This window comes from Mus caroli, unplaced genomic scaffold, assembly GCF_978045245.1.
Source record: "Mus caroli unplaced genomic scaffold, Mus_caroli_1 scaffold_18, whole genome shotgun sequence".
NCBI classification, from domain to species: domain Eukaryota; kingdom Metazoa; phylum Chordata; class Mammalia; order Rodentia; family Muridae; genus Mus; species Mus caroli.
In genome coordinates, this window is record NW_028227273.1 from 39,202,820 (window position 1) to 39,226,765 (window position 23,946).

At 37.7% G+C, this 23,946-nt stretch overlaps 1 protein-coding gene across 3 annotated transcripts in view; it reads left to right on the forward strand.

The window, feature by feature from the left end:
• The window catches only part of LOC110283827 (protection of telomeres protein 1-like), a 62,879-nt gene that overhangs the window by 23,273 nt on the left and 15,660 nt on the right, over positions 1-23,946 (forward strand). For all 3 annotated transcript variants that reach the window (XM_029471541.2, XM_021149361.3, XM_029471542.2), the window contains exons 8-15: positions 1,159-1,328; positions 6,504-6,592; positions 7,917-7,979; positions 16,192-16,348; positions 19,519-19,724; positions 20,344-20,479; positions 21,736-21,824; positions 23,552-23,643. In XM_029471541.2, the coding sequence (XP_029327401.1) occupies positions 1,159-1,328; positions 6,504-6,592; positions 7,917-7,979; positions 16,192-16,348; positions 19,519-19,724; positions 20,344-20,479; positions 21,736-21,824; positions 23,552-23,643 (1,002 nt within the window). The remainder of the gene's footprint in view (positions 1-1,158; positions 1,329-6,503; positions 6,593-7,916; positions 7,980-16,191; positions 16,349-19,518; positions 19,725-20,343; positions 20,480-21,735; positions 21,825-23,551; positions 23,644-23,946) is intronic.

A 23,946-nucleotide genomic window follows, 5' to 3' on the forward strand; every position in this document is an offset into this window, starting at 1 on the left:
ATGTTGAATTTTCATCTCTGTCTATATCATGCCTGCTTGGATGCTGCCATGTTCCCACCTTGTTGATAATAAACTGAACCTCTGACAATTAAATGTTGTCCTAATAATGGTTGTCTTTGTCATGGTGTCTGTTCATAGCAGTAAAACCCTAACTAAGTCAGAAGGATGTATCAGGAGTAGGGTATTGCTGTGATAGGCCTGACCATGCTTTTGTTTGGAAGAATGTGGATTTTGGGACTTTGGATTTGTAAAGTATTGGAATGCTTTAAGTAGAGCTGAATGGGCTATCTTAGAAGGAATATGGAAGACTTTGTTGCTGTGAGTGATTTGAACTGTGCTGACCTGGCCCAAGAGGTTTTAGTGGAGAAGCATTTCAATGTGTAGCCTAGAGACTGTTTTTGTGGTCTTTTGGTGAAGGATGTGGCTACTTTTTGCCCTTATCTGAAGAGTCTACCTGAAGCTAAGGTAAGGTAAGATTTATATTAATTTCATTGACAAAGGAAGTCTCAGAAATGCCCATCATAGACTTTGTTCTCTGATTAATTCTCATGAAGAACATTTTGAATAAGAATAGCAAGCTTAGAAAGGAAAAATATAAAATATATTGTTTGACTATTAAAAGTGCACCAGGAAGTGAAATGGGATTGAATCCTGTGTTCAAAGATATTAAATTGAATTAAGGGAGTGGTGACCTTGGGGCAAGGTCCCACCTACCTAAGTTTAGGTCCAGGTATGGTAGAATAAGCCTTTAATCCCAGGAGGCAAAGACAAGCAGATATCTGAGTTCTAGTGCAGTCCAAAACAGAGCAATTTCTAGGTGAAGAAAAACTTAAATCCAGGTGTGGTCCACACCTTTAATTCCAGTGCTCAGTAGACTGGCATGCAGATCTCTGTGTTCAAAGTCAGTCTACAGAGCAAGTTCCAGGATAGCCAAGCTTAGACAGTGAAGGAGTTGGAAAACAGAAAGCTGGTAGTAATGTAGTAGAACAGGGGGCTATCTATGTTCCAGCTCCTGGAAGCAGCAGAACTTGGCAGCTTTGGCTATGCGGCTCTGGCTTGTTGAGGTTACTACCTTCTATCGGTTCTAAAACTTTCAGGGATCAGAAATTGTTTTTATTAGATCTCTTTTCTGAAATTATCTTTTTACATACCTTTCAGATTGGAAGCTTCCTTAGAATCTATAGCCTCCATACCAAACTTCAGCCAATTAATTCAGAGTCCACAACTTCCTTGATAAGACTCGAATTTCATCTTCATGGAGGAACTAGTTATGGTCGTGGGATCAGAGTCTTACCAGAAAGTAACTATGATGTGGATCAGCTGAAAAAGTGAGTATTTTATATCCCTGCTTAGAAAAATATAAATGTGATTATCATTAGGTTAATTTATAAGGTAGCACACTTTCTGTAATGTTTGAGGCATTTGTCTTTTTCCTGTTTTTCCTCTTTGCCTTGCTGAGAATCTAACTGGGACCCTAGTTCCTGCTAGGCAGAATGGACCATGAATCTGCTCCTGAGCCCAGTCTAGGCAGACAAGACCATAGGAATATATCTCCCTAAACTTGTCTCCATGTTGGGTGCTCTGTCTCTCTGTCCCTATCTGTCTGTTTGTCTGTCTGTCTCTGTCTCTCTTTCTGTGTGTGTGTGTGTATTCTTTTTCATTCTTTCTGGTTAATATGTAAGCCAAAGGGAAAGTGTGATGTAGTAGAGCCAGTATTGTAGCTTAAGATTTTCAACAGTTCTTTCTTTTTGTCACTGATGTTCTTTTATCGTTTGCTATACCAAGTACAGCAGCAAACAATGGAACAGGTTCCAGCCAGTCTATAAAACTTACGTTGAATACCGGGTCACCTTGGGCGTGGAGTTGGCGGATACCCCCAAGGTCCCTAGAGGACTCTCCACTCGTTCTTAGGACCTCTGGTGAGTGGAACACAACTTCTGTTCCAATCCAACTGCGCGGGACCTGAGACAGCATTAGGGAAGCAGAAAACTCGGCCTGACCAGAGTCACAAGTCCCTTCCGGTCGGCACCAGCACTGGGTCACTTGAAGACCCAGAAATGAACCCACACACCTATGGTCACTTGATCTTTGACAAGGGAGCAAAAACCATCCAGTGGAAAAAAGATAGCATTTTCAACAAATGGTGCTGGTACAACTGGCGGTTATCATGTAGAAGAATGTGAATTGATCCATTCCTATCTCCTTGTACTAAGGTCAATTCTAAGTGGATCAAGGAACTTCACATAAAACCAGAGACACTGAAACTTGTAGAGGAGAAAGTGGGGAAAATCCTTGAAGATATGGGCATAGGGGAAAAATTCCTGAATAGAACAGCAATGGCTTGTTATGTAAGATCAAGAATTGACAAATGAGACCTCATAAAATTGCAAAGCTTCTGTAAGGCAAAAGACACTCTCAGTAAGATAAAAAAGCCACCAACAGATTGCAAAAGGATCTTTACCAATCATAAATCAGATAGGGGACTAATATCCAATATATATAAGGAACTTGAGAAGGTGGACTCCAGAAAATCAAATATCCCCAATAAAATGGGGCTCAGAGCTAAACAAAGAATTCTCACCTGAGGAATACCGAATGGCTGAGAAACACCTGAAAAAATGTTCAACATCCTTAATCATCAGGGAAATGCAAATCAAAACAACCCTGAGATTCCACCTCACACCAGTCAGAATGGCTAAGATCAAAAATTCAGGTGACAGCAGAAGCTGGTGAGAATGTAGAGAAAGAGGAACACTCCTCCATTGTTGGTGGGATTGTAAGCTTGTACAACCACTCTGGAAATCAGTCTGGCAGTTCCTTAGAAAATTGGACATAGTACTACCGGAGGATCCAGCAATAGCTCTCCTGGGCATATATCCAGAAGATGTTCCAACTGGTAATAAGGACACCTGTTCCACTATGTTCATAGCAGCCTTATTCATAGTAATCAGAAGTTGGAAAGAACCCAGATGTCCTTCAACAGAGGAATGAATACAGAAAATGTGGTACATTTACACAATGGAGTACTACTCAGCTATTAAAAAGAATGAATTTATGAAATTCCTAGGCAAATGGATGGACCTGGAGGGTATCATCCTTAGTGAGGTAACCCAATCACAAAAGAACTCACATGATATGTACTCACTGATAAGTGGATATTAACCAAGAAACTTAGAATACCCAAGTTACATGTTGCAAAACACATGAAACTCAAGAAGAACGAAGACCAAAGTGTGGTCACTTTGCCTCTTCTTAGAATTGGGAACAAAACACCCATGGAAGAAGTTACTGAGACAACATTTGGAGCTGAGACGAAAGGATGGACCATCTAGAGACTGCTGCATCCGGGCATCCATCCCATAATTAGCCTCCAAAGGCAGTCACCATCGCATATGCCAGTAAGATTTTGCTGAAAGGACCCTGATATAGCTGTCTCTTGTGAGGCGATGCCAGTGCCTGGCAAACACAGAAGTGAATGCTCACAGTCAGCTATTGGATGGAACACAAGGCCCTCAATGGAGGAGCTAGAGAAAGTACTCAAGGAGCTAAAGGGGTCTGCAACCCAATAGGTGGAACAACAATATGAACTAACCAGTACCCCCCAGAGCTCGTGTCTCTAGCTGCATATGTATCAGAAGATGGCTTAGTCAGCCATCATTGGGAAGAGAGGCCCTTGGTATTGCAAACTTTATATGCCCCAGTACAGGGGAACGCCAGCTCCAAGAAGTGGGAGTGGGTGGGTAGGGGAGTGCGGGGGGTTAGGGGAAGGTATGGGGGAATTTTGGGATAGCATTTGAAATGTAAATGAAGAAAATACCTAATAAAAAATCTATCTATATATATATATATAAAAAACCAACCAATCAACCAAACAAAAAAACTTAAGTTGAGTGCATATCAGAATTGCAAAACTTGTTTAATCTTACTGTGAAAAATCATGAATCTTCTAAAGCATGGTAGTATGTCGCATGTTTTAAACTTTTAAGGAATATGACTTGTTTTTAGACAACAGCTTTGGAAATACTCTTGGATTTCAGTTCTCTCCCCTGTGTGTTTCCAGTGAGTACCATGTACAGAGAAAGGTACACCATGTGGATTCTAGAGGAAAAATATCCCATGGATCTTCAAAGAGAAAACATACCATCCTATAAACTAAAATAAAATCACTGTCATATGAGACCCAGGTTGCTTCAATTGCTTTTAACAGTATTTTTATTTCATTAGCTCAATATAATTGTAACTCACAATGTATCAGTATATTTTTTCACTTTTCCTCTCTTCATTCTTCATGAAAATTTTTTCCCCTACAGTATATATATTTCTCTTCTGCTTGCTTTTACTTTGAAGTCTGTATTGTCATATACTAAAGTAACTATATTGATTACTTCTTGGTTTCTTTTGCTTGGTATACCTTTCCCATTCTTTTGCCTGAAGTGATAATCTACCTTTGACATTTTGTTTCTTGAAAGCAGAAAAGGATGGGTCCTGTTTTTTAATCTATTTGGTTAGTCTCTGTCATTTTATTGAGGAAAATTAATGAGGAGTTATTAATAAGCAGTATTTGTTAATTCTTGCTGTTTTGTTGTGGTATTGGTGTGGGGTACCCTTGGTTTAGACTAATTCCTGAAATTATTTATTCCTTGTGACTTCTTGAATATTGCTAGTCTTCTCTTCTGACTGAGATATTTGTTCCATAGAAGTCTCTTCCATAGAAGTTGATTAGGACACAGAAATTGCTTAAATTTGTTTTTATTGTGAAATGCTTTTCTTTCTCCTTCTGTTGTGGTTCATAGTTTCATTGGGTGCAGTAGTCTGTGTAGATAGCCATGATCCCTCAGTCCAGGTCCTTCTGTCTTTTAGAATCTGTTGTTGTTATATATAGTGTGAACAGAATATAGTCTGTTGTTCTAGTAGGTCTTTCTTTATGTGATTCTTGATCTTTGATATTTTCTCCTTCTAGCCTTTAATTTTTTTTTTCCTGATCTGTTCATTTAGAATTTTTATTATTGTGTATAATGAGGAGTTTCTTTTCAGGTCCTGTCTATGTGTACTGTATGCTTCTTGTAATTTCACAGACATCTCTTCCTTTAAATTGGGAAATTTTCTGGAAAAAAATGTGTCTCATTCATATATTCCTATTATCCATGGATTTGATCTTTTCATAGTGTTCTGGTTTCATGAATGTTTTGTGCCTAGAATTTTTTTTTTTTTTTTTGGCTGATCTACTCATTTTTTAAAGAATTAAATTTCTCTCTCTTCTATGTCTTGTGATCAGTTGTTGAGGCTTACCTAAGAGATTTTTTTTGTTCGACATCCTTAGCTTTTTTTTTCTTCCAATTCTGTTTCAGTTAAGGTTTTCTTTAGTGATTATTTCTGTTAAATTCTACTTTCATATCTTAAATTTTTATCAATATTTCAACACTGTTTTCACATTCTACTTTAAGTCATTTATTTATATCATCTTAGTGGTCTTTGAATGTATTCATGATTACTATTTTAAAGTCCTTCTTTTATGCTGTGACTAAATTACTTTTCTCAGAGCACTAAGGTTGCTGCCTTCTGGAGGAGGCATATTGTATTGGCTGTTCATTCTTGTGTTTTTGCAGTGTGACCTAGGCATCTGGAGTTATATTTGAGGTGTTTATTGGTATAGATATTTGGTCTTATCTTTGTTGTATAGGTGTTCTGTTCTTTCGTTTCTTTTGTTCAGTCTAAGTCCTAGCCAAGTATGGCAGCTGTGGTGTCCCGAATTCCAGTTAAATGTAATGATGGCTTTGGCATCTCGTGTAGATATAGCTGTTCTTCTGGTTGGCAGGGAGTCACAGGGGAATGGAGATGTCCTAGAAAGAAAGGCTGGAAGGGAAGGGGTGATGTTGAAGAATTTTGGGAACTTGGGTCTTTGCCAAGACCCTGAATCTCAAGGGCATGTGAACTGGGAGGAAGGGTGCCTCTAGTGGGCAGGCTGCAGCAGGATTAAAGGTATGTGTAGAGACCAAACTGGAAGACAAGAAGGTAAATATTGGTCCCTTACGTGGTTCTCAATCTAGTGTGGCAGCTGGGGTCCATGATAACGAGGGGTTCTGCATGTCAGTGGATTCATAAAGGAATGAAGATAAACGAGCTAGAAGGGGAGGCTAAAAGGGGTTACCAGGTAGAACCTTGATGGGGTGGTTGTGTCCATACTAAAAGGCTGTGTCTCTAGGAGATGGGACTTACTTTTACAATCTCAAGTGACAATATTCTAACTGCAAATGTTAGCATTACATCCCCAGGCTTTTTGTTTGATTGTCTTTAAAGTATTCCAGTGACTGACTCTTCCAATCATACTTTTCTGAACTGTGCTTTTTATTTTGAGGGCATTAGAGTTCTTGGATAATGTAGTAAAAGCTACAGGCCACTGACTAGAATGTAGCAATTTTATAATTTCATGAACTGTATTTAGAGGGCTCTGCTGAACTACTGTATTTACTTTGTTATGCAATTTGACGTTCTTTCAATTTTAGAGCTTTAGAATCTGTAGACTTGGAAGCCATTCAGACCTCAGATGACACCTACCAATCAGACAATGTGGAGAATTGTTTAACATCTTCAAGTAAGGGCAATTTACATTGACAGTTTATTTCCTCATAATTTCATGAGACAATTTGAATGTTTTCTTTCATGCGTTTCTTTTTTCAGTTCATACATGTGTATAAGTTGTTCATCTGTATTTGCATTAAAGTAACACTGTAAACATGGGTCTTGCCCTATCCAAAACTAAGATTGTTGGGCTTTTAAGTATAGAGTCATATTTTCAAATTAGAGTGACAATGATTACTTCATTTATGAAGTTGTATAATGTTTCATACTCATTGAAAAAATGAATTTTGAATATGTGAATTTTCTAGGCCACTACTTTGCTTATCAGTTTTTTTTAATATTTTTTATTAGGTATTTTCCTCATTTACATTTCCAATGCTATACCCTCCCCTCCACTCCCCTATCCACCCACTCCCACTTTTTGGCCCTGGTGTTCCCCTGTACTGGGGCATATAAAGATTGCATGTCCAATGGGCCTCTCTTTCCAGTGATGATATGCTTCAGTTTCTAAAAGGACCAAATGTTCCTTTATCTTAAGTAGCCCATGTGCTAATAAGTCATCCAGTTTCTCAAAGGTATTCTTGTAGAACTTAATGGAATTGTGTGTATGGTTTTATATGTACTGAGTTCTGAGACTCATCTGTGATAGATTATGTGTCAGTAGCTCATCAGATGTGGCTGAGTGATACTGAGGAATGAATGAATTTCTTGTTAGAACATCATGTTTCCTTTTAATTGCTTAGAAGGCTTCAGTGCCTATCAAAACATCAAGTGGGTTTAAATATGAGCTTAATTTTAGCCTTTCCATGTACTACTTATTAGTGTACTATGAACTACACACCCTCCATTATTAATTGTAGTAGTGGCAAAACTATTTCTTAAAAACAAACAAACAAACAAAAACATACTGTATTATTTATGAATTACCTTCCTGGTTTTTGTCAACAGTCTAACCATGGGTTGATTTTAAGCTCGATGCTCTGTAAGTTTTTCAGTACTTAATAAGTACCATAGTTTCTTGATTACTATATCATGAAGCCATTTAGTGTAAATACATTAATGTTCTGTCTTCCATGATCTTATTCAATACTAAAGTCCTTACATTTCCCCTTAAAGGAGAGATGTTGCCTATCAAATTTAGTGACTAACCCTGTGTAACTTTGGCTAGGCTTATGTTGAATCTGCAAATATATTGGGAGAAAAAGCCATTGGGGCATTTATTTATCCTTTCTTGAGTACCTCTGGATAGAGTTCTATAGTTTCAGTTCTACAGTAAGTTTCTGAATCATGTTTTACAGAACTACATGGATTATGTGATTCCTTTTCTCTTCCTCTAGGCTCCGAATCAGACTTAGTTTCCCTGTATGAGGTGGAAAGATGTCAACAGCTCTGTGCTACAAGTAAGACCTTTTCTTTTTTTTTTTTTTTTTTTAATTTTTAATATTTTTATTACATATTTTCCTCAATTACATTTCCAATGTTATCCCAAAAGTCCCCCATAGCGCCCCCCACTTCCCTACGTACCCATTCCCATTCTTTTGGCCCTGGCATTCCCCTATATTGGGGCATATAAAGTTTGCAAGTCCAATGGGCCTCTCTTTCCATTGATGGCCGACTAGACCATCTTTCGATACATATGCAGCTAGAGACAAGAGCTCCGGGGTTCTGGTTAGTACATCATGTTGTTCCAACAATAGGGTTGCAGATCCCTTTAGCTCCTTGGGTACTTTCTCTAGCTTCTCCATTGGGAGCCCTGTGATACATCCAATAGCTGACTGTGAACATCCACTCCTGTGTTTGCTAGGCCCCGGCATAGTCTCACAAGAGACAGCTATATTTGGGTCCTTTCAGCAAAATCTTGCTAGTGTATGCAATGGTGTCAGCGTTTAGAAGCTGCTTATGGGATGGATCCCTGGATATGGCAGTCTCTAAATGGTCCATCCTTTCATCACAGCTATGAACTTTGTCTCTGTAACTCCTTCCCTGGGTGTTTTGTTCCCAATTCTAAGAAGGGGCACAGTGTCCACACTTTGGTCTTCATTCTTCTTGAGTTTCATGCGTTTAGCAAATTGTATCTCATATCTTGGGTATCCTAAGTTTTGGGCTAATATCCACTTATCAGTGAATACATATTGTGTGAGTTCTTTTGTGATTGTGTTACTTCACTCAAGATGATGCCCTCCAGGTCCATCCATTTGGCTAGGAATTTCATAAATTCATTCTTTTTAATAGCTGAGTAGTACTCCATTGTGTAAATGTACCATAATTTCTGTATCCATTCCTCTGTTGAGGGACATCTGGGTTCTTTCCAGCTTCTGGCTATTATAAATAGGGCTGCTATGAACATAGTGGAGCATGTGTCCTTTTTACCGGTTGGGACATCTTCTGGATATATGCCCAGGAGAGGTATTGCTGGATCCTCCGGTAGTACTATGTCCAATTTTCTGAGGAACCGCCAGACTGATTTCCAGAGTGGTTGTACAAGCTTGTAATCCCACCAACAATGGAGGAGTGTTCCTCTTTCTCCACATCCTCGCCAGCATCTGCTGTCACCTGAATTTTTGATCTTAGCCATTCTGACTGGTGTGAGGTGGAATCTCAGGGTTGTTTTGATTTGCATTTCCCTGATGATTAAGGATGTTGAGGTCCCACTTGTCAATTCTCGATCTTACAGCACAAGCCATTACTGTTCTATTCAAGAATTTTTCCCCTGTGCCCATATCTTCAAGGCTTTTCCCCACTTTCTCCTCTATAAGTTTCAGTGTCTCTGGTTTTATGTGAAGTTCCTTGATCCACTTAGACTTGACCTTAGTACAAGGAGATAGGAATGGATCGATTCGCATTCTTCTACATGTTAACAACCAGTTGTGCGAGCACCATTTGTTGAAAATGCTGTCTTTCTTCCACTGGATGTTTTTAGCTCCCTTGTCGAAGATCAAGTGACCGTAGGTGTGTGGGTTCATTTCTGGGTCTTCAATTCTATTCCATTGGTCTATTTGTCTGTCACTATACCAGTACCATGCAGTTTTTATCACAATTACTCTGTAGTAAAGCTTTAGGTCCGGCATGGTGATTCCACCAGAGGTTCTTTTATCCTTGAGAAGAGTTTTTGCTATCCTAGGTTTTTTGTTATTCCAGATGAATTTTCAGATTGCACTTTCTAATTCGTTGAAGAATTGATTTGGAATTTTGATGGGGATTGCATTGAGTCTATAGATTGCTTTTGGCAAGATAGCCATTTTTACAATGTTGATCCTGCCAATCCATGAGCATGGGAGATCTTTCCATCTTCTGAGATCTTCTATAATTTCTTTCTTCAGAGACTTGAAGTTTTTATTATACAGATCTTTCACTTCCTTAGTTAGAGTCATGCCAAGATATTTTATATTATTTGTGACTATTGAGAAGGGTGTTGTTTCCCTAATTTCTTTCTCAGCCTGTTTATTCTTTGTGTAGAGAAAGGCCATTGATTTGTTTGAGTTAATTTTATATCCAGCTACTTCACCGAAGCTGTTTATCAGGCTTAGGAGTTCTCTGGTGGAATTTTTAGGGTCACTTATATATACTATCATATCATCTGCAAAAAGTGATATTTTGACTTCATTTTTTCCAATTTGTATCCCTTTGATCTCCTTTTGTTGTCGAATTGCTCTGGCTAGGACTTCAAGTACAATGTTGAATAGGTATGGAGAAAGTGGACAGCCTTGTCTAGTCCCTGATTTTAGAGGGATTGTTTCAAGCTTCTGACCATTTACTTTGATGTTGGCTACTGGTTTGCTGTAGATTGCTTTTATCATGTTTAGGTATGGGCCTTGAATTCCTGATCTTTCCAAGACTTTTATCATGAATGGGTGTTGGATCTTGTCAAATGCTTTTTCTGCATCTAACGAGATGACCATGTGGTTTTTGTCTTTGAGTTTGTTTATATACTGGATTACGTTGATGGATTTCCGTATATTGAACCATCCCTGCATCCCTGGGATGAAACCTACTTGGTCAGGATGGATGATTGTTTTGATGTGTTCTTGGATTCGGTTAGCAAGAACTTTATTGAGGATTTTTGCATCAATATTCATAAGGGATATTGGTCTGAAGTTTTCTATCTTTGTTGGGTCTTTTTGTGGTTTAGGTATCAGAGTAATTGTGGCTTCATAGAATGAGTTGGGTAGAGTACCTTCTGTTTCTATTTTGTGGAATAGTTTGTGAAGAACTGGGATTAAATCTTCTTTGAAGGTCTGATAGAACTCTGCACTAAACCCATCTGGTCCTGGGCTTTTTTTAGTTGGGAGACTATTAATGACTGCTTCTATTTCTTTGGGGGATATAGGGCTGTTTAGATCATTAACCTGATCTTGATTCAACTTTGGTACCTGGTATCTGTCTAGGAACTTCTCCATTTCATCCAGGTTCTCCAGTTTTGTTGAGTATAGCCTTTGGTAGAAGGATCTGATGGTGTTTTGGATGTCTTCAGGATCTGTTGTTATGTCTCCTTTTTCATTTCTGATTTTGTTAATTAGGATGCTTTCCCTGTGCCCTCTAGTGAGTCTGGCTAAGGGTTTATCTATCTTGTTGATTTTCTCAAAGAACCAGCTCCTTGATTGGTTGATTCTTTGAATAGTTTTTCTTGTTTCCACTTGGTTGATTTCGCCCCTGAGTTTGATTATTTCCTGCCGTCTACTCCTCTTGGGTGAATTTGCTTCCTTTTGTTCTAGTGCTTTTAGGTATGTTGTCAAGCTGCTAATGTGTGCTCTCTCTAGTTTCCTTTTGGAGGCACTCAGAGCTATGAGTTTTCCTCTTAGAAATGCTTTCATTGCGTCCCATAAGTTTGGGTATGTTGTGGCTTCATTTTCATTGAACTCTAAAAAGTCCTTAATTTCTTTCTTTATTCCTTCCTTGACCAAGGTATCATTGAGAAGAGTGTTGTTCAGTTTCCACGTGAAGGTTGGCTTTCTATTATTTATTTTGTTATTGAAGATCAGCCTTAGTCCATGGTGATCTGATAGGATGCATGGGACAATTTCAATATTTTTGTATCTGTTAAGGCCTGTTTTGTGACCAATTATGTGGTCAATTTTGGAGAAAGTACCATGAGGTGCTGAGAAGAAGGTATATCCTTTTGTTTTAGGATAGAATGTTCTGTAGATATCTGCCAGATCCATTTGATTCATAACTTCTGTTAGTTTCACTGTGTCTCTGTTTAGTTTCTGTTTCCACGATCTGTCCATTGGTGAAAGTGGTGTGTTGAAGTCTCCCACTATTATTGTATGAGGTGCAATGTGTGCTTTGAGATTTACTAAAGTTTCTTTAATGAATGTGGCTGCCTTTGTATTTGGAGCATAGATATTCAGGATTGATAGTTCCTCTTGGAGGATTTTACCTTTGATGAGTATGAAGTGTCCCTCCCTGTCTTTTTTAATGACTTTGGGTTGGAAGTCAATCTTATCAGATATTAGAATGGCTACTCCAGCTTGTTTCTTCCTACCATTTGCTTGGAAAATTGTTTTCCAGCCTTTCATTCTGAGGTAGTGTCTATCTTTTTCTCTGAGATGAGTTTCCTGTAAGCAGCAAAATGTTGGGTCTTGTTTGTGTAGCCAGTTTGTTAGTCTATGTCTTTTTATCGGGGAGTTGAGTCCATTGATAGTAAGAGATATTAAGGAAAAGTATTTGTTTCCTGTTATTTTTGTTGTTAAAGTTGGCATTCTGTTCTTGTGGCTGTCTTCTTTTAGGTTTGTTGAGGGATTACCTTCTTGTAGTTTCTAGGGCGTGGTTCCTGTCCTTGTATTGGTTTTTTTCTGTTATTATCCTTTGAAGGGCTGGATTCGTGTAGAGATAATGTGTGAATTTGGTTTTGTCGTGGAATACTTTGGTTTCTCCATCTATGTTAATTGAGAGTTTGGCTGGGTATAGTAGCCTGGGCTGGAATTTGTGTTCTCTTAGTGTCTGTATAACATCCGTCCAGGATCTTCTGGCTTTCATAGTCTCTGGTGAAAAATCTGGTGTAATTCTGATAGGCTTGCCTTTATATGTTACTTGGCCTTTTTCTCTTACTGCTTTTAGTATTCTATCTTTATTTAGAGCATTTGTTGTTCTGATTATTATGTGTCGGGAGGTATTTCTTTTCTGGTCCAGTCTATTTGGAGTTCTGTAGGCTTCTTGTATGTTCATGGGCATCTCTTTCTTTAGATTTGGGAAGTTTTCTTCTATAATTTTGTTGAAGATGTTTGCTGGTCCTTTGAGTTGAAAATCTTCATTCTCATCCACTCCTATTATCTGTAGGTTTGGTCTTCTCATTGTGTCCTGTATTTCTTGGATGTTTTGATTTAGGATCTTTTTGCATTTTACATTTTCCTTGATTGTTGTGCCGATGTTCTCTATGGAATCTTCTGCACCTGAGATTCTCTCTTCCATCTCTTGTATTCTGTTGCTGATGCTCACATCTATGGTCCCAGATTTCTTTCCTAAGGTTTCTATCTCCAGTGTTGCCTCATTTTGGGTTTTCTTTATTGTGTCTACTTCCCTTTTTAGGTCTAGTATCGTTTTGTTCATTTCCCTCATCTGTTTGCATGTGTTTTCCTGTTTTTCATTAAGGACTTCTACCTGTTTGATTAGGTTATCCTGTTTTTCTTTAAGGATTTGTAACTCTTTAGCAGTGTTCTCCTGCAATTCTTTAAGGGATTTTTGTGCTTCCTCTTTACTGTCTTCTACCTGTTTACCAGTGTTTCTTTGTATTTCTTTAAGTGTGTTATTAAAGTCCTTCTTGAAGTCCTCTACCATCATCAGGAGATATGCTTTTAGATCCGTGTCCCTACTGTGGCCCTACTCATGCCGGTTTCTGCTTCCCTAACTAATGCAGTCTCCAAGACCTTTTCCAGTGTAGTCACTGACATGTAAATACCTGTCTGTATATTTCTGAGCCAGTCCTGTCATACTCATCAGTGGCAGTAGATCCTCCTGGGGACACTCAGTGTTTGTATTTAGCTTTTATTTCCATGATTCATCCTACAGTGGTTTTGATAGAATTCATACGTATGAATTTTTCTATAATTAATATGTATTTTAAGTTACATACTATTAAAATTTATAAAATTCATGATATCAGGTGTGTTCTTAGCTTAATGGTATAACTTCTACTCTGACATTAATTTTAATAAAATTATATACTATGTTAACATTGTATTTATAAGAAACTCTCTACCCTATTCTCATAAAGTTTAATATTAGCAGTAATAGTACATATCTTTCAGACATATCCTTATTATTTCAGTTAAGTTGGTAAAAAGCTTTTTATGTAAAAAAATTGTGATCAGAATTTCATTAAATAGTTTGTTAAATATATATATGCTTTATAGAACGAGTTTCTTCTGTTGTAGAAAGGATGTAAATTTGGAATATAACACTAAAATCTCCTGTTTTATTGGAATAGAACATGACTTATTCTGAAGTTTTAGATATTATACAGAAATTCTTGCAGGTTTACCATGCAGAGGCAGTGACCTGCAGGAGCAGTAAGCATACATAGTACATATACAGATCTTGGCTGATGAAAATAGTCTATGCATCTCTGGAGAAAAAAACAAGATTCCATAGTTAGGACAAGGGAATTAGAGATAAGTCAAGAACATCCTGAATTTCTAGAAATTAAACACATTGTTGGCTAATAGAGAATATCAAATCTGGAACATTGTGATCATCATCAAAGCAATGTTAGTGATGGGTTAGAATTCATTGAGAAAAGCCAGAATGTATGAATTCTTCTTGCTAATGAGGAAATAAAATGGGTTGAATGGAAAACTATAGGGCAGAGTGACTAATAAATGTAAAAATGAAACTAATATAACACCATTTTGCCATCATGATGGTAATTATTGTTTTGATTGTGAATCATGATACAGCAGGTTTTAAACTACTAGATTCTAAAGGTTTGATAATGAATTTACTCTCTGCTAGTGACAAGAGTGAGGTCAGAATAGAGCTAAGTTGAACATCCTTTAATCAACTATACCAGTTCTCCATCCCAGAGGAGAACTTGTGTTCTCATAGACTTTTTATTAGATGTATTGAGAAGTACAATGTCACATATGAAGTCTCTATGCCAAAAATGCATGATCAACATCTCAGCGTGAAAAAGTTCCAGCCACACCTTTTTATTTTTTGGCAAAATAAGTAGGTGCACTTTTCAAGTCAGTGTCATAAGGCAAAGTCTAAGTAGACTAAAGATAATTTGATGTTGACATCTGAGTACACGAAAGATAAATATGCATTGTTTAGGATTAGAGCAGAAAGTCAAAAGACATTTGGAGAGGGCTAAGTATTTGGTAATCCCATAACAGGGTAAATTAAGTCTGTTAATTATTTGAAACAAGCACTGTAACAATGTGAAGGAAATAAATTGTTTTCATGAAATACTGATGTGTTTCGGGGGATCAGGACATAGTTTTCTGGAGGCTGTTCCCAGTAATGTAGTAATGCCAGGTTCAATGGGAGACAGAGATAAAGGCACACCCAAAATATAGATTAATGTGCCAGTATAAAATTATTGGTGAATTGTTTTAAAGTGTATTCAGGAAGTCTTTACAGTATCACAGCTTTTCTTGACGTTTGAAAGTAATAGAAAGTGTAAAACTTCTAACATATTACCCTAGAATGTGAAGTGAAGCAAGGATTTTATTTTATTTTAGATTTGTCAGGTGTGCCCAGCAGGGGAGTTATTTCACTGTAAGTGCTCAGCCATTTACAACGCAAAGGAGATGTTTGTGAGGGTTTTGTTGCATTAAAGCTGTGAACAGAACATATTTACCTGGATGTCTGAACCTTGCTTGGCTAAGCTCAAATTCTGTTTTCTAGAAGAGGGGAGTTTCAACCTAGAATATTCAGAAGGCTGCCTACCTATCACCTGCATCACTCAGCTATTTCGAGTAAACTCATTCCACCCACTTGAAACCTTGCAGGTTTCTCTTTCCCAGTCATTTGCTCTGTTCTTATGTTTCTCTGCTGTTGTGGTTCTAAGTTCTTACCCCCTTCCACATTCCCCAGTCATCTCCCCTTTCTACCTACAAAATAAATCCCCTTTCTTTCAAACTTTGTGCCTCACTGTGATAATTGGGTTCTCCTAGTGACCCTTCCATTCTCAGGTTCTAACTCCTGATAAAAGGAAAGTTCAATACAGATCAAGAGCCCATGTGACACCTGATGTTTAACAAATGTGTTTTGTCAACATCTCGTAATCAAATTCCAGTTAGAAAGTAAGCTGTTGTCTGGCACAGGTTGTCTAAGAGATTGGCAGTTTTTAATACAGGTATCAATTCATTTTCTTGCTGAAGTAAACCCCACTGCTTTCCCTTAGAATTTCCTGAGAATTTCTACTAGTCCCATATAGAAATACTTACATATACATTTTATAATTAAAATATCCCTCAGTAATTCAGCACCAGGGTACCTGTTATGTTCTTGCCTCTGCATTCATGGGCCTAGATGCACATCTGGAAATATTGTTAAAATAGCCAAAATATATTTGATTTTATGGTATATATTTGCTTTATGGAAATTCATGCTGAACATACCTAAGACCCCATTCTTTATTTACTCTGGCTTAATGTAACAATTTTTTTACAGCACTTACAGGTTACCATTATTTAGAGAAGACATCATTGTGTGACATTTTGAAGCAAAGAGCTCCTCGACAATATCGAATCAGAGCAAAGCTAAGATCTTACAAGCCCAGAAGACTTCCTCAGTCTGTTAAACTTTTTTGTCCTAAATGCCATTTATTGTAAGTATTTTCTAAAATGAAAAAAAAAAGTATTTTCATGTCATATTGTTTGTATATATGTATGCCCATATGTATGTGTGTGTTTGTGTGTGTGTGTGGTTTTAAGTCCTGAGAAATGAATAAAATATGATTTAATTTATAGTATTTTTAAATAATGCTAATGAAAGGGAAAATATTTAAATCTTTTTGAGTTGTTCTTAGTAATAAATAACAAGTAAAAATAGGTACTTTCATGCTTTAAATCTAATGTTTAGTAGGTATGATAGATGCCAGTCAAAAGTTGTGTCATGCTTAACAACTATAATGCCTTCATTCCAAACATCAGTTATTATGTAAATACTTAAATATATAGAACTTTTTAATTCTTACTAATATATATTCATCTCCAAACATGTTTACATAGTGAGTTTCAAGTCCTGTTTTTTGTTTCAATACAATGTACCATAGTGCCTCAAAACACAGAGTGGCATTTTAGAAATTGCAGGAGGTGCACAATCATCCTCATTGGTATAGCATCCGTCAGGCTTTCACTCTGTTGTGCTGTCACATAGATATCTACATATTTGTGTATTTGCATATTATTAATATCTCTCTAGGGTAATTTAAGCATTTTTTTTGCCTCTCAAAAATTGAAACTATAGTGATTGAGAAGAAAGTTAATCATTAAATTCTTTTAATAAAAACTGAGATATCCAAAGGGGGGGACGCACATGATCATCTCATTAGATGCTGAGAAAGCATTTGACAAAATTCAACATACCTTCATGGTAAAAGTGTAACCCAGTCACAAAAGAACACACATGGTATGCACTAACTGATATGTAGATATTAGCCTAAAAGCTTGGAATACCAAGATACAATTCACAGACCACATGAAGCTTCAGAAGAAGGAAGACCAAAGTACAAATGCTTCAGTCCTTGTTAGAAGGGTGAACAAATACTCAAGGGAGGAAATATGGAGATGAAGTGTGGAGCAGATATTGAAGGAAAGGCTATCCAGAGACTGCCCCACCTGGGGATCTATCCCATATACAGTCACCAAACCCAGACACTGTTGTGGATGCCAAGAAGTGCTTGCTGACAGGAGACTGATATAGCTGTCTCCTGAGAGGCTTTGCCAGAGTCTGACAAATATAGAGGCGGATGCTCGCAGCCAACCATTGGACTGAGCACAGGATCCCCAGTGGAGGAGTTGGAGAAGGGACTGAAGGAGCTGAAGGGGTTTGCAACCCCATAGGAAGAATAACAATATCAACCAACCAGACCTCCCAGAGCTTCCAGGGACCAAACCACCAACCAAAGAGTACACATCGAGGGACCCATTGCCTCCAGCCGCATATGTAGCAGAGGATGGCCTTGTCAGGCATCAGTGGGAGAAGAGGCCTTTGGTCCTGTGAAGGCTTGATGCCCCAGTGTAGGGGAGTGACAGAGCAGGGAGGTGGGAGTGGGTGGGTGGATGGAGGAACATCTTCAGAAGTGTGGGGGGGATGGGTTAGGGAGTTTTGGGGGCGGGGGGGGGACAACTGGGAAAGGGGATAACATTTGAAGTGTAAATAAAGAAAATATCCAATTTAAAACGTAAAACAAAACTGAGATATCTGGGCCACAGCAGGCATCTTCCAATAACTCAACAAAAACTCCGACACAAAGGGAAAGAGGAGTGGCATTCACTGTGTTCTCTAGACCTTTTAGGAATTGTGTGCATGTACAAGAAGAGTGATATTATAGACATGTAGGGAATGGGCACTGTTCAAATAGGAATGCCCCATGAATGTTACATTGTCCAAAGTGGAAGAGTCTGTTATGTCTGTCACTCAGCATGCTGTAGGTTGGCATCATTGTAAACAAGCAGGTTAATGTCGAGATTCTGGCCAAAAGGATCAGTGTTGCAATGGAACACTTCAAGCACTTGAAGAGCTGAGACAGCTTCCTGAAGCAGGTGAAGGAGAACGTTCAGAAGAAAGAGGAAGCCAAGGAGACCAGGTCACCTGGGTTCAGATGAAGTGCTAACCTGTGCTACCCAGAGAGGTACACTTCGTCAGGACTAATGGAAGGAGCCTGAGCTGCTAGAGTACAAGGCGTATGATTTCATGGCCTAATGTACAGAAAAGAAATAAAGGGCCTAGATTGCAAAAGGAAAACAAAAACAAAAACAATACATTGAGGAATCTGTTTTTTATGCATGTGATTAAACTCAGAGTGTCATGAAGATTTAGGTAATTTGTAAAACAGTACCAGATTATATTTCATTTAATGCCACAGTACTGTTCTTCAAGAATAAAACTATGCTATGATTTCCGTCTAGACAAATATGTGTCTTTGAAAGGATAAGTGATTACGTAAACTTGCAAACCCAGTTGGTAACAGAATCATGATAAGCACTTTAGTCTTTTAATTCCAAGCCATGGTGTTTTTATTGCATGGTAGTTTATTCAACTCGTGTGAATGACTAATTATCAAAATTAAGTGAAGCTAATAATGCTTTAGTTTCCCTGTGATGGTGAGATTCATTGGGTTGAAGACATGGCTATGTGTAAAGGACAAGGGATTGGGACTGGGAATAACTGTAGGTCATCTTGCATGTTACACTTGGTTTGAGCCAGAGAGGTGGATGACCAGGTGAAGACACCTGCTGCCAAGCCTGATGACCTGTGTAAAGTCCTTGTGACCAACATTGTAGGAAATTGTCCTTTCTCCTCTACACATGCACTATGGCACGTATGAACCTGCACAGATACAATCTCTGTGCTTATGGTATGTATTTACCTACCCATAAAATGTTAAAAACCTATTGAGTGAAATGTGTTAAATCTGGAAAATGAATTATCTCCTTAATTTAGGAAAGTTTATCTGGTTTAATCTGCATATAAGATAGTGTAAAATAGAATAAGAATTCATTCTAGATTACTTGTGTTTATGTGTGAGTGTTTTTCCTACATGTGTTTATATTGTGCCCACAAAGTTCAGAGCTAGAGCTACAAATGGCTTTAAGTTACCATGTGGATGCTGAGAAATGAACTTTGGTTCTCTGCAGGAGAAGCACATGCTTTTAACCACTGAGTTATCTCTTCAGCCCCTAAACCAGTTTTCTTTTTGAGTAATTTATTAAATTAGAATTGTTGCGAATATACCTACATTGTTTGCTGATATTTTGTTATCAATCATTTTAGGCAAGAAATTCCATCTGAGGAAAATGTGGATAAAATTTTGCAAGATGCTACAGCTACAGCCCCAGACAGCAAGCTGCAGGATACACCATTGTATGACTCAGAAGTCTGGACCACTGAAGGTCAAGGAGGACGGCAGGTTGCGGTCCATTTTGTAAAGAATGATGGCATCCTTCCACACTCAAGTGAATGTCTAGTTTTGATTGAAGGTAGGACACTTGGTAATGGGTGTTTTAAATATTATTTTGTATGTTTCTCTATTGTTAACTTATGTGTACCTACTACTTATGAAGTAAATGTACTGTTAATTAAATTTCTCAAGACAGAATACTAGATTCAAATATATATGAGCACATACACCTATTTGAATTACATTTTCAAATTATGTATTAAACTCATGTTTATTTCAGTACTTTATTGCATTCCTGTCTGTAATAAAATCAACTCAGTGGATCTATTATGTTGACTAGTTGCTTATGTGAAGCTGTCGGTATTGTAGCCTCTGGGTTTCACTGTTGGGTCATAATACTAGGATGAACATTCTCAACTAAAGATACCTGAGTCAGAGAAAGGAGCCATGAAAAGGCATGTTAACATGACAACTTTGAGATTGGAATTGTGCTGTTTCTTCTTCTTCTTTTTGCATCTAATTATTTGTAACTTCATATTTTTTTTGTCATGTAAAGTTTAAATTTTCTTCGAAATTTGAACTCTCTATTATGTGCATTTCTTTGTAATGCTTGCTGTGTCCCCCATGTTACAGCCTATATCTTGTCCTGATTCTCTGTGTGCTGCTAAAGAATTTCTTTTTTTTCCCTTTTTTACCAGGAGGCTGGCTCTGTGAAATCTCTAGACTGTCGAGCATGTTTCACAGTGTGATCCCTGTGCGGTCTGGCCCTGAGGACCTGGAGCTCCTAGATCTCACAGCACCATTCCTCATCCGAGGGAAGGTGTGTCACTATGGGTGTGTGTTCCTTTGGGGTATCGGGGCAATTCAGCTGTGTCTCTTTTCCCTACCCTCCCTTGCTTGGCTGCTATTGCTTACCTTCCTCCATGCTCAGTTGAGACTTAATTGTGCCAGTTTCTACTTACACAAAGTCCTTAAGCTATAATGATTGTGGCACAGAATTTGATCTTTTCTAGTCTGTTGTTGTGGGGTGCAACAGTCACATGCTAGGGAGTGACAAACTAGAGCTCTCTGTGGATTCCTGGATTATGAGGGTCCACAGCTGTGTATATACTAATCAGTAAGTTATGTGAATTGGTGTACCCAGTTTTAAGTTCTAGAGCATCTGTACTCAATTTTCCTTGTACATTTCTATAGATCTAAATATTCTGGGTACAACATAGAAGGCTTACAATGTTTTCTAAGTCACAAGCTAAATTTGTTTCTTCTACAGGAATTTAGGCTCTCATAGCTAAGGGGACATTAGAGAGGTACAAATAAGTGAGCTCAGTGGCTGAGCCAGTGCCTTGCAGACTTCCTGCCACTGAAAGCTGACAGAGTGTGGAGTCCATGATTCTGCCTTGGAAGGGCGAAGTCAAGCGCCCTGTAGTTCTGAGGAGACACTCACCTTGGAGACCCTGTGCTTTGAGACGCCTCATACCATAGCATCATGCCATTTTCACTCCCCCTCTTCCTTCAGTCTCTGTTCCACTCTTTGTTCCTGTATTTCCTTTAGACAGGAACAATTCTGGGTTAAAATTTTGGAGATGGGTAGGTGAACCCATCCCTCAAACAGGGGCCATGCCTAACCTCTGGATATGGTCTCAACAGGTTCTCCCTCCCCTTTGTGGGGTATTTCAGCTAATGTCATCCTTGTGGGGTCCTGGGAGGTTCTTGCTTTCCTGGCATCTGGGACTTTCTGGTTGCTACCCCCCAGCTCCCCATTCTCCATTGCTATATATCTCTGTTCAATTTCCTGACCCTCTGTACATCTCCTCCATCTCCTCCCATACCTGATTCTTCCTCTCTTTTTCCCCTCTCTCCCCCCTTCCTCCCAAGTTCCTCTCACCCTCTACTTCTCTTGATTATATTGTTCCCCCTTCTAAGTAGGACTGAAGCATCCACTCATTGGTCTTCCTTCCTCTTGAGCTTCATGTGGTCCATGAGTTGTATCATAGGTATTTCACGCTCTTTGCCTAATATTCACTTATCAGTGACTACTAACTGAATTTTATGTATTTAAATACTTACTATTTTTTTCTTATTCCCTTCAGATGTAAACAGTGCTCAAACTTGAAAACCATACAAAACTTAAGTATCATTCCTAATAAAAGACTATGGATTCCTTCCTCTGTGGCAGAAGGTAAGGTAGTTTTTTTGTATCCTATAGTTTTAATTCTGTCATCTCACTAATTTGTATTTCAGTATTTTTGAATACTTATGGCACAATTATCTTAGCTTTTAACTGACATCTGTTAGCAACAATTGTAATAATAAAATAAGGGCTGACTATTTAAAATACTTGCTATCATTTTCAAGCCTTTTAATTATAATCATATTTCAATACTTGACCACTTGTTTTCAATTTAATTATTGATCACAAATTCAGATCCTGAGAAAATCTTTATGATCCATACTTAGTGTTAGAACAGTTGTTGAGATGGCTGTTGCTGTCCTCCCAAGTCTTTAGCTAGCACATAGGAGTCTCTGTTGTACACATGATTGGTTACCTAGCCTTTGTTTTTAGCTTCTAGAAGGGTACATTGTAAGGCATGTACTTAAAGCTTTTCCTATTAACTTTTAGATTATCCTTAATTGTGAAGCTAGGTCTTCTACTAGTAGTGTTCTGCCTACTAGATTTATATATTTTCTTTTCCATAAGAACAGCCACTCTTTGTAGATCTCACAATATTGTGCTTCCATTGAGTCTATATTTTCAAGCCAAGTTCTCTACCACCTTTTGTTACGTTCCCACACTTAGGATTATTATTATTATTATTTTTTGTCTCCTCAGTAAATGCCCATTTTGCCAACATTTTTTCAAAGTTTGCCCTTCATAGCCATTGACAGCTGTAGGTTTAATTTGGACAACTCAAAATACATTGAGAATTCTTATTTCATGAAACTGGATCCTCAGCTCATTTCCTCTAGACTGAATTTTTGTTTTCTAAACATGTATATATGTGTTTTCTCATGATATCTTTTTGTCTCATGGTACAACTATATCATACTTTTGGCCACTAGGACCCCATGTTACTTTGCATGAGTTTCTCCTGTTGAGATGGGCAATGCCGTTTCATGTGCTCTGTTGTTTTGAATTTCAGTCTCCTTAGGGTTGCTTCAGTATAACTAAGACCTTCTGAAACAACTATCCTGTCTTTCGGCTTTTGCATACTGCAATTGGTTCTATGCTCCAACATAGTGTTTTGACTTGCCCCCTTAATTCATCTTTGTAGTGGAATATGGGCAATGTATACAGAACGTAATAGAATGTTCCATACATCCATGAATGTTTTCAACTCCTGACAAAAGGTGTTTTCCTTAACTGCAAATTCTCATACGTTTGGTATCTCCAACTTATTCATTCTTCCTCATCCTAGCAAATTATGGAACCCAAGATTTTGTCATGGTTTTTCTTTCAACCAGATTACATCTCTGTTAGTAATAATGATAATAATATTAATAATAGTAATAAAGAATACTTTACTCATATGACGAAGGGGAATAAACTTAACAGTAGTAAACTTTGTATTGCTTTCAACAATATTCTATGATTTCCATTTTATTTTTAATATAAGTAACTTGCAGTAAGTTACATCGTATTAATCATTTGTTGTTGTTTCTACCTAGTATTAGGATACAATTCTTTATGTCATGAGACTACTCTTATATAAATATGGTGGAGTATTCCAAAGTGATTCTGTTATTTGGCAGCTTTCATAAATTGGTCCAGGATAAGAAAGCTTTCTTTTTCTTATAATACTCTCAGTAAACATTATCCACTCCTATGCACTATCATAAACCACTTTTGCTTTTACCTTATAGAAAATCTAGCAACTTGGAATAATGTGGTTTTTTTCTCCTCACTAGTTCTGGGCATTGTACCTCTACAGTATGTGTTTGTTATGACTTTCACGTTTGATGATGGAACCGGAGTATTGGATGTCTACCTCAAGGATTCTGTAAGTAACAGACCTGGTTAAAAACAAACAAACAAACAAACAAACAGCCCCCAAATCAAAAAACATTTAACTGAAATTTATATTTAACGTCTTTAATATTCATCTTAGCTTTACTTCATGGTGACTTGTCCAGACCTTTTAGGTCTAAAACTCAGCTTATCTTTATTTTGTTCTTAAAAGGATTTAAAATAACTTAAAATGTAAGAATGAAATACAGCCCGTAAATCTAAAATTATGTTTTTGTCTATAACATTTGATTTTTCTATTATAAATCAAATTTTTTTAAAAATACAAAGTTGAGAG